Raw genomic sequence first — 14867 nt, forward strand, 5'->3', positions numbered from 1 at the left:
GAAGACATGTGTCCTTAAAATACAATTTTATCATTGGTCAAGCATTAAATGTTATGTAATGGTTGTAACAAACCCTAATTAGGGTTTTTATTATTGAATCTTGGCCATTGATCTCAAATTGATCTTAGCCATCGAATTGTATTGTGGGCACTATATAAGCCCCGACTCTTCATTTTGTAAAGGCAGTTAGAAGGAGTTAGAAAGGAGAATAGAATAGAAGATAGAGAGTCAGTAGTTAGAATAGCGAATTAGTCTAGCAATTAGAGTAGAATAGGAGGACAAGGCAAGAAATTGTTGCCATTGATTGTAAACAAACTCCATTTTCATTGAAGTAATGGTGAAGTGTGTCGTTTCTTGCAATATGCATGGTTTCTTGTTGAATCTTCAATCCTAGATGGTAGATGATTAGATGAATGGAAGAAATGTGCTTGATTGATGGTGAAATTCGTATATCCATACTACTAGCAGTTTGTTGATTGCAGACTTGCCTTGCGTAGTCAACTGGAATCGTTCAGCTTAAGCCTAACTTCAATTATCGCTTCTTCATTGATATGCATCAGCCTGATGGTGTCTATGCTTGCAGTGATGATTTGAACATCATAACGCTTTCCTTCGAAGATCGCACTAACCTTGTGGAGATGGTCCTGGGATGTCAAAAGAAGACTTAGTTAGAATTTCATCAAAGATCATTCATTGCTTCTACATTCTTAGTATTAGAATTAGATCCTTTCCTCACCCTCGTCTTTTTTCCTTTTTTTCAAATCAAAGCTAGTAAGAGACTGTGTTCCAGCAATATTCAAAGCAGATTAGACGTTCAATCATCAAATGTAAGTCCCCTTGTGATTCCAGCAAATCACATCATACCACTGGTGCTTGTCCACACGTAGAGATCCTACAGCAAAGAACCTTGAAGTCATCCCGATTGATCCTTTTCGCGATATCTTCAGCATTCAGAGACTTTACTCAAGAGAGGATAAGGTACCCTTGGGTATTTTATTCTGTGTTTGATAGTGTACAAAATACACGTCAACAGACAGGTACATTGAAGTTAGTGCCATCTTTGATGAGTCAGGTACATTGAATCTGGACATGCTGAAGTGGACCAACTCGACTGGAGGAGTGATGACTGGGATGCCACCTTGTCTTTCCTTCAAATGTTGGACTGGAAGAGGTCGTCCTTGATGATGTTGGGCTGGAGAAGGCTGTTCTTGATGATGCTGGGCTGGAGAAGGTCGCCTTTTAACTGCAAGACAAACAAAAAGATGATTAAGGACACATCATAAATTCATTTCAACATAGCATTTTCAAGTTAAATCATCAACGAAAAGATATCAACATGAAACTTGCCCAAGATTTTCTCTAGGAATAGACCCTATAAGAATTTCGCCTTGGACCCTTTGGAAGGGTTAGGAGCGAAATTCCAACTTTAGCTCAAAATTCACATTTTTGAAGGTCAAACATCCTTCCAAGGCATTCCAAATAGCTTCTCTCATCCTAGTCTAGGCCCGACTTAGCACAAAATTTGGAGAAAAGGATGGTTTTAGTGTTTTTCGCTCTGGACCCTTTGGAAGGGTCAGGAGCGAATTTCTTTGTTTGTAGCTCTTTTTTCATCATTCCAACTTCAATCCACCTCACAAGGCTAGGAAATAGTTCTCTTCTTTCACCCAATCCAAGTTTGATTTGATTTTGTAAAGCAAAATAGGAGTTTTTAGGATTTTCGCCCTGGACCCTTTAGAAGGGTCAGGAGCGATTTTCCTCCTCTGGCCTAGAATCATCACTTTTGGAGACAAACATCAACTCAAAGGCAATCTCAAGGGCATCTTTTACCTTGGTCTAGGCATAGCTTAGCATAAATTTGAAAGGAATAAGTAGATTTTAGGATTTTCGCTCTGGACCCTTTGGAAGGGCCAGGAGCGAAAATCTTGTTTTAGGGCTATTTTGCCATCCTTTCAACTTCAAATCTCCTCCAAGGCATAGAACATCTTGTCTTACTCCTCTCTAGGGTATAAAAACCAAAATCTTGTCTTGATTTGCAAAGAAAAAGGGGAATCTTAGAAATTTCGCTCTAGACCCTTTGGAAGGGTCAGGAGCGAAATTTTCATTAGGATTCAAAATTTGCATTCTTGGCAACCAAAATCCACTCCAAGGCAATCCAAATGCCTTCTCACACCCTTGTCCAAGCTTGGCTTTGCTCAAATTTTGGAAAAAAGATGGTTTTAAGGATTTTTGCTTTGGATCCTTTGGAAGGGTCAGGAGCGAAAATCACTTCTAAGCTCAATTCCTTCATCTTTCATGGTTTCTAGCAACTTAAAGTCACTCTTAGGGGCAACTTCTCCTTGAATTTACGTTAGCCCACACTTGATCTAGCAAAAAATTGATAGCAAAGGGAGGTTTTGAGAAAATTCGCTCTGGACCCTTTGGAAGGGTCAGGAGCGAAAATCTCATTCTTGACCCAAAATGATCATTCTTTCAACTTGAAACTTCTTTGCAAGGTGGAATCTCATCCTTCATTGCCCTAGGAACAAGGTTTCATGTCCAAGAAAGGTTAAAAAGTAGGCTTATAAGGAATTTCGCTTTGGACCCTTTGAAAGGGTCAGGAGCGAAATTTCCTTTCCTGGCTAAAATCCTTCATTTTCACAACTTCCAAACACTCTCAAAGGCAAGATCATGTCCATTTCCCCTTTCAACATGCTTTGGACATCACAATTTGGTCAAATAGGGAAGGAAATGAGGTCTAGGAGGATTTTCGCTCTGGACCCTTTGGAAGGGTCAGGAGCGAAAATCATGATTTGGGCTTGATTCTTTCTTTTTCCAACTCAAAATCACCTCAAGAGGTAACTAAACATCATCCTTCACCCAAGGGATAAGGTCTTAAGCCAAAACAAGGTCAAAAGAATAGGCTTGCAAGGAATTTCGCTTTGGACCCTTTGGAAGGGTCAGGAGTGAAATTCACCTTCTTGGCTAGAATCCTTCATTTTTTCAAAGCTTTCAAACATTTCCAACGTCCAAACATGTCTACTCTTCCCTTCAAAATGCCTTGCAAATCAAAATTTGGTCAAATAAGGCCAGAAATGAGTCTTAGGTTGATTTTCGCTCTGGACCCTTTGGAAGGGTCAGGAGCGAAAATCTTGATTTAGGCTTTAATTGCTCATTTTTCAAACTTCAATCTTCTCCTAGAGGCAAATATAGATTGTTTTCCACTTGCTGAACCAGGTTTTAAGCCCATTCAAGGTAGCAAATGAGGATTATAGAGAATTTCGCTTTAGACCCTTTGGAAGGGTCAGGAGCGAAATTCCTAATCTTGGCCAAAATCCTTCACATTTCTACGTTCCATCACCTCAAAAGGCAGAGACATGTTATTTCCTTCCCAAATTCGCCCATGGAACAAGGTTAGTATCCAAAACAAGGGAGCAAATGAGGCTTATGAAGAATTTCGCTCTGGACCCTTTGGAAGGGTCAGGAGCAAAATTCCTATTTTTGGACAAGATCCTCACTTTTCAAAACACTTCTCAAGGCAAGAACACATCAAGACTCACACACAAAGCCTAGTAAACCAACGCCCATCCAAAACAAGGAAGGAAAATGAGGGTTATAAGGATTTTCGCTGAGGACCCTTTGGAAGGGTTAGGAGCGAAATTCCTCTCCCAGGCTAGAATCCATCATCCCAAAGTCTAAAATCTCCTCTCCAAGGCAATGTTGCATCAAACCTTCTCAATTATGCCTCAAAAGTCTACAAACTTGGTCAAGCTAAGGAGAAAAATAGAGGAAATATGAATTTCGCTCTGGACCCTTTGGAAGGGTCAGGAGTGAAATTCACCTTAGGCCATGATCCTGACTTCATTTTTTTGCATTTCTTCATTCAAACAAGTGCTTTTGCCTTCATTCAAGCCTGGGAATGCGTTAGTTCTAGGTTTTGGTCAAAGTAGAATGTCTTATGGAGAATTTCGCTCTGGACCCTTTGGAAGGGTCAGGAGCGAAATTCGCTTTGGACCCTTTGGAAGGGTCAGGAGCGAAATTCGCTTTGGACCCTTTGGACTCTCTGTCAGGATCATTTTATGGAATATAACATTTAAGTATAAGTTATACTTTAAGTTATATTCCATATATACTTTCAGGATGTTTGAGAGTGGTTTCGGACCTCCAGGAGTTATATTGCAAAATCTAGTTTTTGGAGGATTCTTCAGTGTTCCAGACTTAGTCAAATTTCAGGATCAGGACATTCCTGACTTAGCCAAATTTTAGGATGAGGACATTCCAGACTTAGTTAAATTTCAGGGCATTTGAAGATCAGGATGACATTTCAGACTTCATCACTCACCAACTCGACCTAGCTTGGACCTTCAAGAGTGATACCCAGTCACAAAGCAAGACACAATTAGCAACGAGAGCAAAACCAGGCCCTAAGGAAGATTCTCAAAGAAACCCTAATTCTGGGGCCCTTTGGACTCACTCTGGCTCAAGCAAAGCCTATAATCCAACGATCCCCTCGACAACACTCATCCTGCAAAGGCTAACAGACAAAACCCTAAAAGACCTAGAAAACAAACCCCAGAAAGCAAAAAGCAGGGGTCTCCATTTGCAATGGGGCGATGTGTGAATACGTCACAACATCACTTAGTACCAACTAGTTCATATAACGATCATCGTAGCTGATAAAAAACCTCCATGCCTCATGAATGAAAATACATGTCTTTTGTTCCCTTGCATGCTCCCATTGCTCAAAGACTGGATAACTTTATTGATGTTTTAATGTCATAGTGTTTACACCATCCAAACAATAAAGGGAAATTAAACTCCTTGTCAAGTTTTGATGGGCCCTTGATGGTCTAGTTAGCTAGTTTAACAAGAAGGTGATCACATAGGTTGGTTAGAAGATTTTATTATAACTATCAAGTCTTAATTTTGTTGACCAACCAAGGCAAATAACAACTTAATTATTTTAGGGGCATAAAACTTTAAACAAATAGGAACTTGTTCTTTTTTCAGTTTTGAGATTTGTTTTTTTGAAGCGAATCCTTGGAGAAATAAACTATTTTCTCACATGTTCATGCTTGAATTATGGCAAGTTGTCTTCTCAATTAGTACAACACTTCACAGCTTTTAAGGAAAATGTGTCTTACAGATTTTATTTAATTCCTGTTCCTGTAATTTGGCGAAAGTTAAAGTTACAAATATTAGAATCCTTCATTTGTATATATTTTCTTTGCATGTATGTACATGCACATATATTTTTAATTGGAAATTGCATAACTCAATGGAAGCAAAATAAAAATTAGTCTTGTAGCTAATGGAGCTGGGTTTTGATTTTGAAATAAGATCATGCATTTGTTATTATTTACTCCTGTAAAATACTAAGTGGTTTTGTTTTTTTGTACTGTTTCACCTATGTCACAGGAAAAAGGGTTTCCAAAACTTGTACACTTTGAAAGGAGGCATTTCACACTACCTTAAGGAAGAAGGTCCATTTAAGTGGATAGGAAATTTATTTGTCTTTGATTCTCGTCTATCTGTCGCACCAAAAGTATACAAGCCTATAGATGCTGCTAATATCCAAAGGACAGGCTCAAGGAATGAAAGGATTGAGGATGATGAGGACTCTCTTGAATTGTACAACGGCACCTTTGGAAGGTGCTATTTATGTGGATCTCATTTGGCAGAATTGCGTCATCGTAACTGTGCAAACCCTGACTGTAATAGATTGATTTTGTAAGTTGATCTTCCTCTGAGCATTGAGAGTACTGTTTGTGAAATGAAAAGCCTGTTTTGTTGACTGTAGATTGAGTTTGTGTTACATGTACTGATTTGCTTGCGCATGCCCTTTGCTTGTTTATTTACACAACATTTCCTGCCAAAATAATGCCCTATCTTATGAGTTCTTCTGCTAATAAGGTCAGTGCCTTTTTCTAACATCGTTTCATCCCAAGTTCTGAGCATGACATGTGAGTCTTGCACTCCCATTGAGATACTTTCTTAATCATATCATGGTTTCCTTTTATTTATATCTCAGTTGGCTCAACAATATTTCTTTAAATAAAAAATTGTTTCAGGGGTTTCCAACTCATTCTTTGTTGTATCAATGCATAATAGTGACTAGTGCTGAAAATTCTCATTCACAATGTTCAAGAACAAGCTGTGCAAAGTTTCAAAGATGGCATTATATTTGAGTCTGTAGAAAGATGGAGAGAGAAAATTACATTACAAATAGTAAAATCAGGGCAATTGGATTTGGTACAAGTTACAATAGCAAGTAGAAGTGCTGATAAGAATTCCAACAACCTATAGAGTAACGATGACTAAAATAGTTAAAGATCCTAACTAGTTGATGTAAACCTGAAAGGTGTAAAATGTAGCCAAGTGATATAGAAAAGCCATATGATTCAAAAACTACGTGAAATGAATGTTCCTCTCAAGGGAAGAACCAGTGATTCCAAGCGAAGTGAAGAAAAGAGCAATCTGATTTGATCTATATCATCATATGGGGCAAAGGAAGTGCCAACACTGTAACTGATCAACATGGAGGAACCAGTATGGTATCTAATATTTTGTGTAGGACAGCGGTTTAGGTTAAGAGGGATTGGCCAGAAAATCCTAGGAGGAAGTGAGGTAGTCCTTGAACCTTTTCTAGCATCTATGGTTGTCATTACTCCATAAGGAGAGATAAAGCTACAAATATGCAATTTTCCCATAGCCTTTATGCCCGTTCTGGTGGAGTCATTGTGTTTGATGCAGGAATGAGAGGAATAAGGTGCCTTTGCAGTCTTACATGAAGAGGGGTGACAAGTCACTATCTGTCAATCTATTTGCACGGTTTTCTTTAGCATCCAAATGGAAATTGACACCACAAATGGCTTATAAGCTGAAACAGGGTCATCAATTTTATATTTCAAGGATTCCTTTGTATGATCTATAACCTAAAGTGAACACCTTGGAGCTAAAGGGAGAGCACTTTGAAATACTAGAAAAACTATTGGCATCTACGGAGCCTCTTGAATCTCTATACAAAATTACAAACAATGATATATCATTCTAATATCATAGTAGAAAGGAAACCAAAATATAAAGTGTTGCTTCATCTTCACATTTTGGAGGCAACAATGATAGATTCTATTGTCTCACTGGATATGGTGTTCTATCTCAACTAGAAACTACCGAGAACATAGCCTCAACTAGCTAAGGGGGCTTTTTATGCAATGTGACTAATATTCTGAAGATAGTTGGGCCAAATGATGGTGCCTCAACAATATGTAAAAATGCTTGGCATGATTGGGGTAGGAGATTGTGGGGTAAATTTCCAAGTGGCCTGGATATATGTTAGTATATTTTTTTTTGACAACTCCATTTGATCTTCCCCTTCTTGGGAGGAAAGTGAGGAGGGGTGTATATGTAATAGCCACCCTAGATTTTTTTTAAAGAGTTTTGCCAATGTAATCAATAACAAGAACACACAAATGATGGTTTTCTGCTGTCATTGAAGTACTGATATATATTATTTCAAAGTTCATAAACTGCTGTTACAAAGTTTGGAGGATAACTATTCACCAAATTCTAATATATGAAATAGAGATAACAATAAGATACCTGTTGAAGAATACCTCAAATTTTAGGTGAGTGTAAGATGGAACAGCTCTGCAATCTTTGAAATTAGCTCACATTGGACTGAAAATAACAGAGGATTATGGTTGCAGGATTTCTTTTCTGGAAACACAGGTCAAGGCTGCCACTAAAACCTTTAGAATCCACCTCCAACTATGCATAAGACACCTCCTGGAAGTGCAGATCAACATCACTTAAACATGGCATTTGGCAACACTCAACAATCTTTGAATCACAAAAAGGGCATAAACACAGGTCTGCAAATAAGAGTGGCTTGCTATTGCAGTCTGGCAGATAGAGCACTTCACTGAATCAACTCCAAAACATCCAATGAGAATGGCTAGAACCTGCCTCCTCATACAACTTCAACTACCGTACAACTCACTATAGAGTCCAGGATCAACTGGAAACGCTGATCGAACTTCTTCAGGTCTGAAACCACTGGAGTAGCAGGAATATGGACCTGAGCGGTCACCTTAAAAGCACCCAATCTCCCAAGATGCAACCCCCTATGAGTTCCAACAGTCACCAATGAGCAAAAGCCACCCCAAAAGCAATGAATAGGACTTCAATGTGTAGCGCTTGAGAAGGGAAGGTCACGTGCCATGTCCAAGTACATCAGGTATTATGGTTCGGTAACATCTTGTTATGCATACTCTTTATCATCTTTGAAATGAGAGCTCAATCCTCCTTTTATAGAATTGGAGGGAAAAAAGGTCAATTTAAAATTACAAATCAATTCATTTTTCCCCAAAAGCATATTTGAAATTATAAAATGACTTAAGTGTTAGTTCCCTTCCCTAGACGTGCACTTTACGAGGACATAATGTGACTTATTAACACTTAAGTGATATAATATAACATTAACATTAGAACTTTGGTGTAAACTTTTAATACCCTCATCCGAGTTGCAGGAAGCACTGCCGAGGCTTTAAAAACCTGAATTGATCATGCCATGATAATATTGAGGTAGTGGGATGAAGATAGGTGTCAACTCAGAGTCTTGCTAAAAATTGATGTGCTTTCCAAGAACTTTGGAGAACACCATAGGGGTCTAAAAACACTTTTGTAAGCATCATTGCAATCCAAATCACCAATTGAGCTCAACGCAAATAATAGATGCCAAATAAAATTGAAGTTGGATCCTCCAAGAAGCTTGGAGTTATCCCAACACACCAATAGGATTATGGGAAAGCTCAAAAAATAGCCAAAAGCTCACGGAACCTGTTGTGACGTTTTCCCACATCGCCCCATTGCAAATGGGGACCCCCACTTTTTTGCTTGGTAGCGTAGTTGTCTTAGCTTGGTTGTCTAGTTTGGCAACAATTTTGGTATCTTTAACCTTTTTCTTGTAAGAAGATGCAATGCGTTGTCATCAAGAGGTGATCAAGTCAAGCAGTCTAGCAGCAATCAAGTCCCCCTCTTGACTAGTTTGGAGTCTTTGCAGCTCTAAGAAGTTGATAGGTGAGAATTAAGGTGATCATTAAGTGATGCTTCACAGGGTGGCCTTCAATTCAGGTCAGGGTATGAGTCTTAAGTGTGATGAGCAATCAAGTGAGCAAGTAGACATCCTTAGTTTGGAGCATAGAGGCAAGGAACATTTCAAGGTCTAACTTCTAAGTGATGATAAAAGGAAAGAAAACACCAAGTCAATCTTATGAAGAAGTCACTACACTTGGTGAAATCAGTGAGTGATGAGGTCGGAGTGAACTATCCATGAGTTACCAAAATCCACAACCTTGAAGGTTTTGATGATGATGATTAGCGGAAGTGACAATGAGTGAATTTACCCCTTTGAATCCTCCAAGTTTGCAAGCAAGGGCGTTGAAATCATCAACTTAGGCAAACAATGAAGTGATCAACTCGAAGTAGAAGTAGATGAGATTTTTCCTTGACTTGCTTAAATCCCCGGTAGTGAGGTGATTCTTCCTTGAGTTCCTCAAATCCTTGGCCTAGGAAGCATTTTTCCTTCACTTGCCCAAATCCCCGGCCTAGGAAGCATCTTTCCTTCACTTGCCCAAATCCCCGGCCTAGGTGACATTTTTCCTTGGGTTGCTCAAATCCACGTCTGGAGTGTGGAAGACGAACTTGTCCTTCACTTGCAAAGATCCACAACCTTGAGATGGAGGGTGAAGGTTGTCTATCACTTAGTAGAATCTGCGATCAGACTTCAAAATGTTAAACATCTCAGACTTAGAACCCCAATCAGACCTGAAGTGAGTGAAATCAGATGTGAGAACAGAAATCAGAACACCATTTCACCTCCATTAGGATTGCATATCAGATTAGAAAGTTTGAAAAATATGGGAAATCAGTATATATCAGGAATATTTGATGGTATCCTGTTTGTTTTTGCAGGTGACTAAGGAAGAGCGTGAAGGAGCCGGTTGTGAGCAACATCAAGGCAGGGATGTGTTGATGTGGTTTTTAGGCACATGCGAACACAAAATAAAATCCTTAAGTATCTTATCCTCTCTTGAACAAAATCTCTTGGATGCTGAAGATTAGCTTAAGGATCATTCGAGAAGACTCCAAGGTTCATGAATGTAGGGTCACTATGTGTGGATAAGCTCATTGGTTTGATGTGATTATGCTGGAATCACAAGGCGACTTACATTTGAATGCCTGAATGTTTGATTTGTTGGAACTTAAATCCTATCTACTTGCTTGGAGGATAAAAAAAGAGCAAAGGAAATAGGGTTTGAGAAGTCTATGCTAGGACCTAGAATGTAAGAAAATGGATGAATGACTATATGGAATCCTACCGGGCAAAGTTTCACCATCAAATAGAACAACTTGACACAAGCTCAGTGCAATCTTCTAAGGATGTTTCAAAGATGTTCAAATCATTACCCTCAAACATTGCTCGCCATTCAAGTTAATGCATAAACAATGGAAGCATAACAATTCGAATTTAAGCTCATATCACTCCAGTTGACCATGCAAGGCATGCTTACAATCAGCAAGAGGCTAGTGGTATGGACTAACGGATTCCACACAAATACATTCAACAAATTCCTCCATTCAATATAATTTATTTATTATCTAACATGAAGATCCAACAAGAAACCATGCATGTTTTAAAGAAACAACACACTTCACCATAACTTCAATGAAAATGGAGTTCATTTACAACTTAGGCAACAATTTATGCCTTCTCCTCCTACTCTACTCTAATTGCTATTCTATTCTTCTAAACTATCTGTTCTTCTATTGCTATCAACTATTAGCTAACTATTCACTATTAACTATTAACCTTTACAAAAGAGAGACTTGAGCCTTTTATAGTGCTCTCAATACAATTCAATGGCTCAGATCCATTTGAAACCAATGGCCGAGATTTTACAACAAACTCTTCTTAGCCAATGAGAAAATTACATTTAGTGAATGTGAACCGATAGATATCGAGGGTAGGTATCCATGTATGAACTAGGTGCATTGCATCTAGACATACTGATGTGGACCTTTCTGACTGGAGGAATAGTGACTGGGAAGCCACCTCAATCTTGCACTTTGTAGACTTGATTTGATTCGTCATCATGAAGGGATGTTGAGAGGTATCTCTTGATACTCAACGTTCTCCAGTTTGCTTAAAGTGATGATGATGATGAGAAGCAAACTTTGATTAACTCTTTTGAAACTATCTGCTCCCTTGATCATGCTCGATGTAGGTTTTGTGATGACTTTGGTTGATCTTCCTTCGTTTTCGACATACTTGATGAATGTTGCAATTGGTTGAATGTAGCTCTTCATCGTATTGACTTCGATTCTTGGATTCCCGAAGGGAATTCAAGATTGTAAAACATCCTTCCATCATGTAGGTTATCCTTCCTTGATGCTCTAGTGCCATGAGATAGTTGGATGATTTGTCCTTTGCACTCCTGTGATCTTTCCATATCAATGTGATAGAATGGGAACCTTGAAGATATCCCACTCTATTGCTTGCAGCTATGCAATTGAGGTGGTGAGATTCTTTAAACACTTTGAGATCTTCTCTTTCTTGATGTTCTTGTGTTTGCTGATGAGAACCTTCTTGAAGAGGTTCTCCTTGTATCTTGCTTCCTCTCTTGCAAAACAAACAAGCGAGTATCAAATACACTTGATATATAGATTTAATAAGAACATATAAAGAGAATTCGTCCTCATGAAGCGACACTTGAAGTTGTTTTTGCGCTCTTTGGAGAGTTCTTGAAGTTTATTCCACCCTTGATGTTCATTAAGTTGCCCTCGTCTTGCCTTTGAATTTACTTTCATTCTTGAAATTCACTTTTGCAGCTCATAACATGAAGTTCGCTCCCCTCCGTCCATTCATGAAGTTCATTCTTGCATGTTGAGATTGTGAAGTTCAATATGAAATTCACTCATGCATGCTAATTCATGAAGTTGAGATTTGCTCATGTAGGTTTGAACATGAAGCTAAGATTCGCTTATGTATGTTTGAAGATGAGGATTGCTCTAGATGGTGTGCACGTGAAGCTTGTTTCAATCAATTCGTTCCAATCTTCTAAGTTATGGAGTTCACCTTTGTAGAAATTCGCTCCAAATCTTCAACTCTTGAAGTTTGCTCCAAACCTTGAACTCATGAAGCTCACCTTCATAGGGAATTCGTTCCATTTTCTTAAATCATGAAATTCACTCTCAACCTCTAACTCATGAAGTGCATTTTGTAAAGTTTGCTTCAAAAGATGAAGTCATGCAGTAGGAAATTCGCTCCAAAAAATGAACTCATGAAGTAGGAAATTCGCTCCAATTGTTGAACTCATGAAGTAGGAAATTTTCTCCAATTGCTCAACTCATGAAGTGCATTTGAAATCCGCTCTAAGGGGTGTGCACATGAAGTCTTATTTCAATCACCTTGCTTGCTAAGCTTGATCAACTCTTCCAAACATGAAGTTCGCTCCTAATCATGAAGTCATGAAGTTCGCTCCAAAATGTGAAGTCATGAAGTTCGCTCCAAACTTGTAACTCATGAAGTATGAAATTCGCTCCAAAATGTGAACTCATGAAGTTCGCTTCAAACTTGCAACTCATGAAGTATGAAATTCGCTCGAAAATACAAAGTGATAAAGTATGAAATTCGCTCCAAAATGCAAAGTGATTAAGTATGAAATTCGCTCCGAAATGTGAACTCATGAAGTTCGCTCCAAACTTGCAACTCACGAAGTATGAAATGCACTCCAATTGTTCAACTCATGAAGTGCATCTTGCTCCTAATCACCAATTCATGAAGTTCGCTTTAATATCCAAATTCATGAAGTGCATTCATACTTGAGTTCGCTCCTCTACTTCTGATCATGGATTTCGCTCCAAATTGTTAGCTCATGAAGTTCAACTTTGCATGAAATTCGCTCCACTTTCTTGATTCATGAAGTATGAAGTTCGCTTCATATGTCTCCAACATGAAATTCGCTCCAACTTGTCAACTCATGAAGTTTGCTTGAGATCATCAACTCATGAAGTGTATTTGAAATTCGCTCTAAGATGTGAACTCATGAAGTAGGAAATTCGCTCTAAAATGTGAACTCATGAAGTAGGCAATTCGCTCCAAGAGGTGAAGTCATGAAGTTCGCTCCAAAAGTCTAACTCATGAAGTTCACTCCAAAACATGAAGTCGTGAAGTTCACTTGGCATTGAATCCATTCAAGGCGATTACTATCAAACATCCTTCATTTCTCATTCGACTTCGCTCATGTAGGCTTGCTTATGTATGCTCATTGATGAAATTCGCTCCAAGGTGGCAAGTCATGAAGTTCGTTCCAAAACATGAAGTCATGAAGTTCGCTCCAAATTGTGAGATCATGAAGTTCGCTCTTGAGTGTTTGATCATAAAGTAGGCGCTTTTTAAATTTCCCTCATTCTTCCACTTTGAACATGAAGAAGTTCGCTCCAAATCTCTCAAGCATGAAGTTCACTCCAAAAGTCTAATTCCTGAAGTTCGCTCCAAGGTGGCAAGTCATGAAGTTCGCTCCAAGATGGCAACTTATGAAGTTCGCTCCAAGATGGCAAGTCATGAAGTTTGCTTGTGAATGCATGAACATGAAGTGAGTGATTCCAAATTTCCTTCATCTCTTTATCTTCCATTTCGCTTGTGAAGCCTTGAAGGTGAAATTCGCTCCAATACCCCAACTCATGAAGTAGGAAATTCGCTTCAAATGGTGAACTCATGAAGTAGGAAATTCACTCCAAATGGTGAACTCATGAAGCTCGCGTTCTCAAATCCTTCACTTCATTCCTTTATTGCCAACCTCGTTTATGAATGCTTGAAAGTGAAATTTGCTTCAATCTCCTCATTCATGAAGTTCGCCCCGTATCCTTCAAACATGAAGTTCGCTCCAAACCTCTCACTTATGAAGTTCGCTTCAAGTTGTGAAATCATTAAGTTAAAACCTAGAGAAGACTTAGAGATGAGGTGGATTACAAATGAGCTTATCGATCATTACATTGCACAAGAATTCAATCCTTGGAATAATTCATCCAAACGCTCAAACTCATACTTACACCAATTCTCAATCAATGCACTCAAGGGAAAATTCGCTCATCTATCACTCAACATGAAGTGTGGTTTTGAGGCTTGGAGACTATGGTGAGTTGACATCTAAAATTGCTCATTTACATATCGCCTTGGAAATCTTTTCTCCCTTACAAGATGAGACCTCTTGCAAACAACTTCGGCCAAGGGTAATTAAAGCAATTGGAGTTTACCTTCAACCTTGAACTCTTGGATTGTCGCTACTAGCAACCTCTTAGACTCTTCAGTTGAGCTCCTAATTGACTGACATGACCTCTAAACTTTACTTACTTTACATTTCACACAAGGCTATTCACCTGATTCCTGGCTCCTTGACCTTATATTCCCCTTCAAATGCAAAGGCTAATAGCTAAGGACACAAACACAACCTAGGAAGCAAGAAAAAAAGTGGGGGTCCCGATTTGCGATGGGGCAATGTGTGAATACCTCACAATAGGATGCACTTCGAAGGAAAGACTTCACCAAAGCTCTCTCTACAACACTTCAGAAAGAGAGAATGCATCTCTAAATCAGGCCTCATGAAGACTTAACATCAACCTGAAAGTGGATATGAAGAAGACAACAAGGCAGAGGTAGATTACATTTATCCTTCAAAGAAGAAAGATCTGCCCGTCATCAAGGCATTCAAGAATGTCAATATATACAAGAGATGGTTGCAAGAATCAAGTCATACAAAGTGGATCAGGCATTCACGATGAGGAGGAAGTTGGATAATCTTGAATTTCCTCCTAAAATCCAAGAATTG

The 14867-nt window shown here is 38.8% G+C and overlaps 1 protein-coding gene across 5 annotated transcripts in view; it reads left to right on the plus strand.

The window, feature by feature from the left end:
- The window catches only part of LOC131031479 (rhodanese-like domain-containing protein 8, chloroplastic), a 131108-nt gene that overhangs the window by 102130 nt on the left and 14111 nt on the right, over nucleotides 1–14867 (plus strand). For 4 of the 5 annotated variants that reach the window (XM_057962601.2, XM_057962603.2, XM_057962600.2 and 1 more), the window contains one exon: nucleotides 5395–5706. The exons of the other annotated variant lie outside the window; for it this stretch is intronic. In XM_057962601.2, coding sequence (XP_057818584.1) covers nucleotides 5395–5706 — 312 coding nt within the window. The remainder of the gene's footprint in view (nucleotides 1–5394; nucleotides 5707–14867) is intronic. 5 annotated transcript variants of the gene reach the window in all.

This window comes from Cryptomeria japonica, chromosome 6, assembly GCF_030272615.1.
Source record: "Cryptomeria japonica chromosome 6, Sugi_1.0, whole genome shotgun sequence".
NCBI classification, from domain to species: domain Eukaryota; kingdom Viridiplantae; phylum Streptophyta; class Pinopsida; order Cupressales; family Cupressaceae; genus Cryptomeria; species Cryptomeria japonica.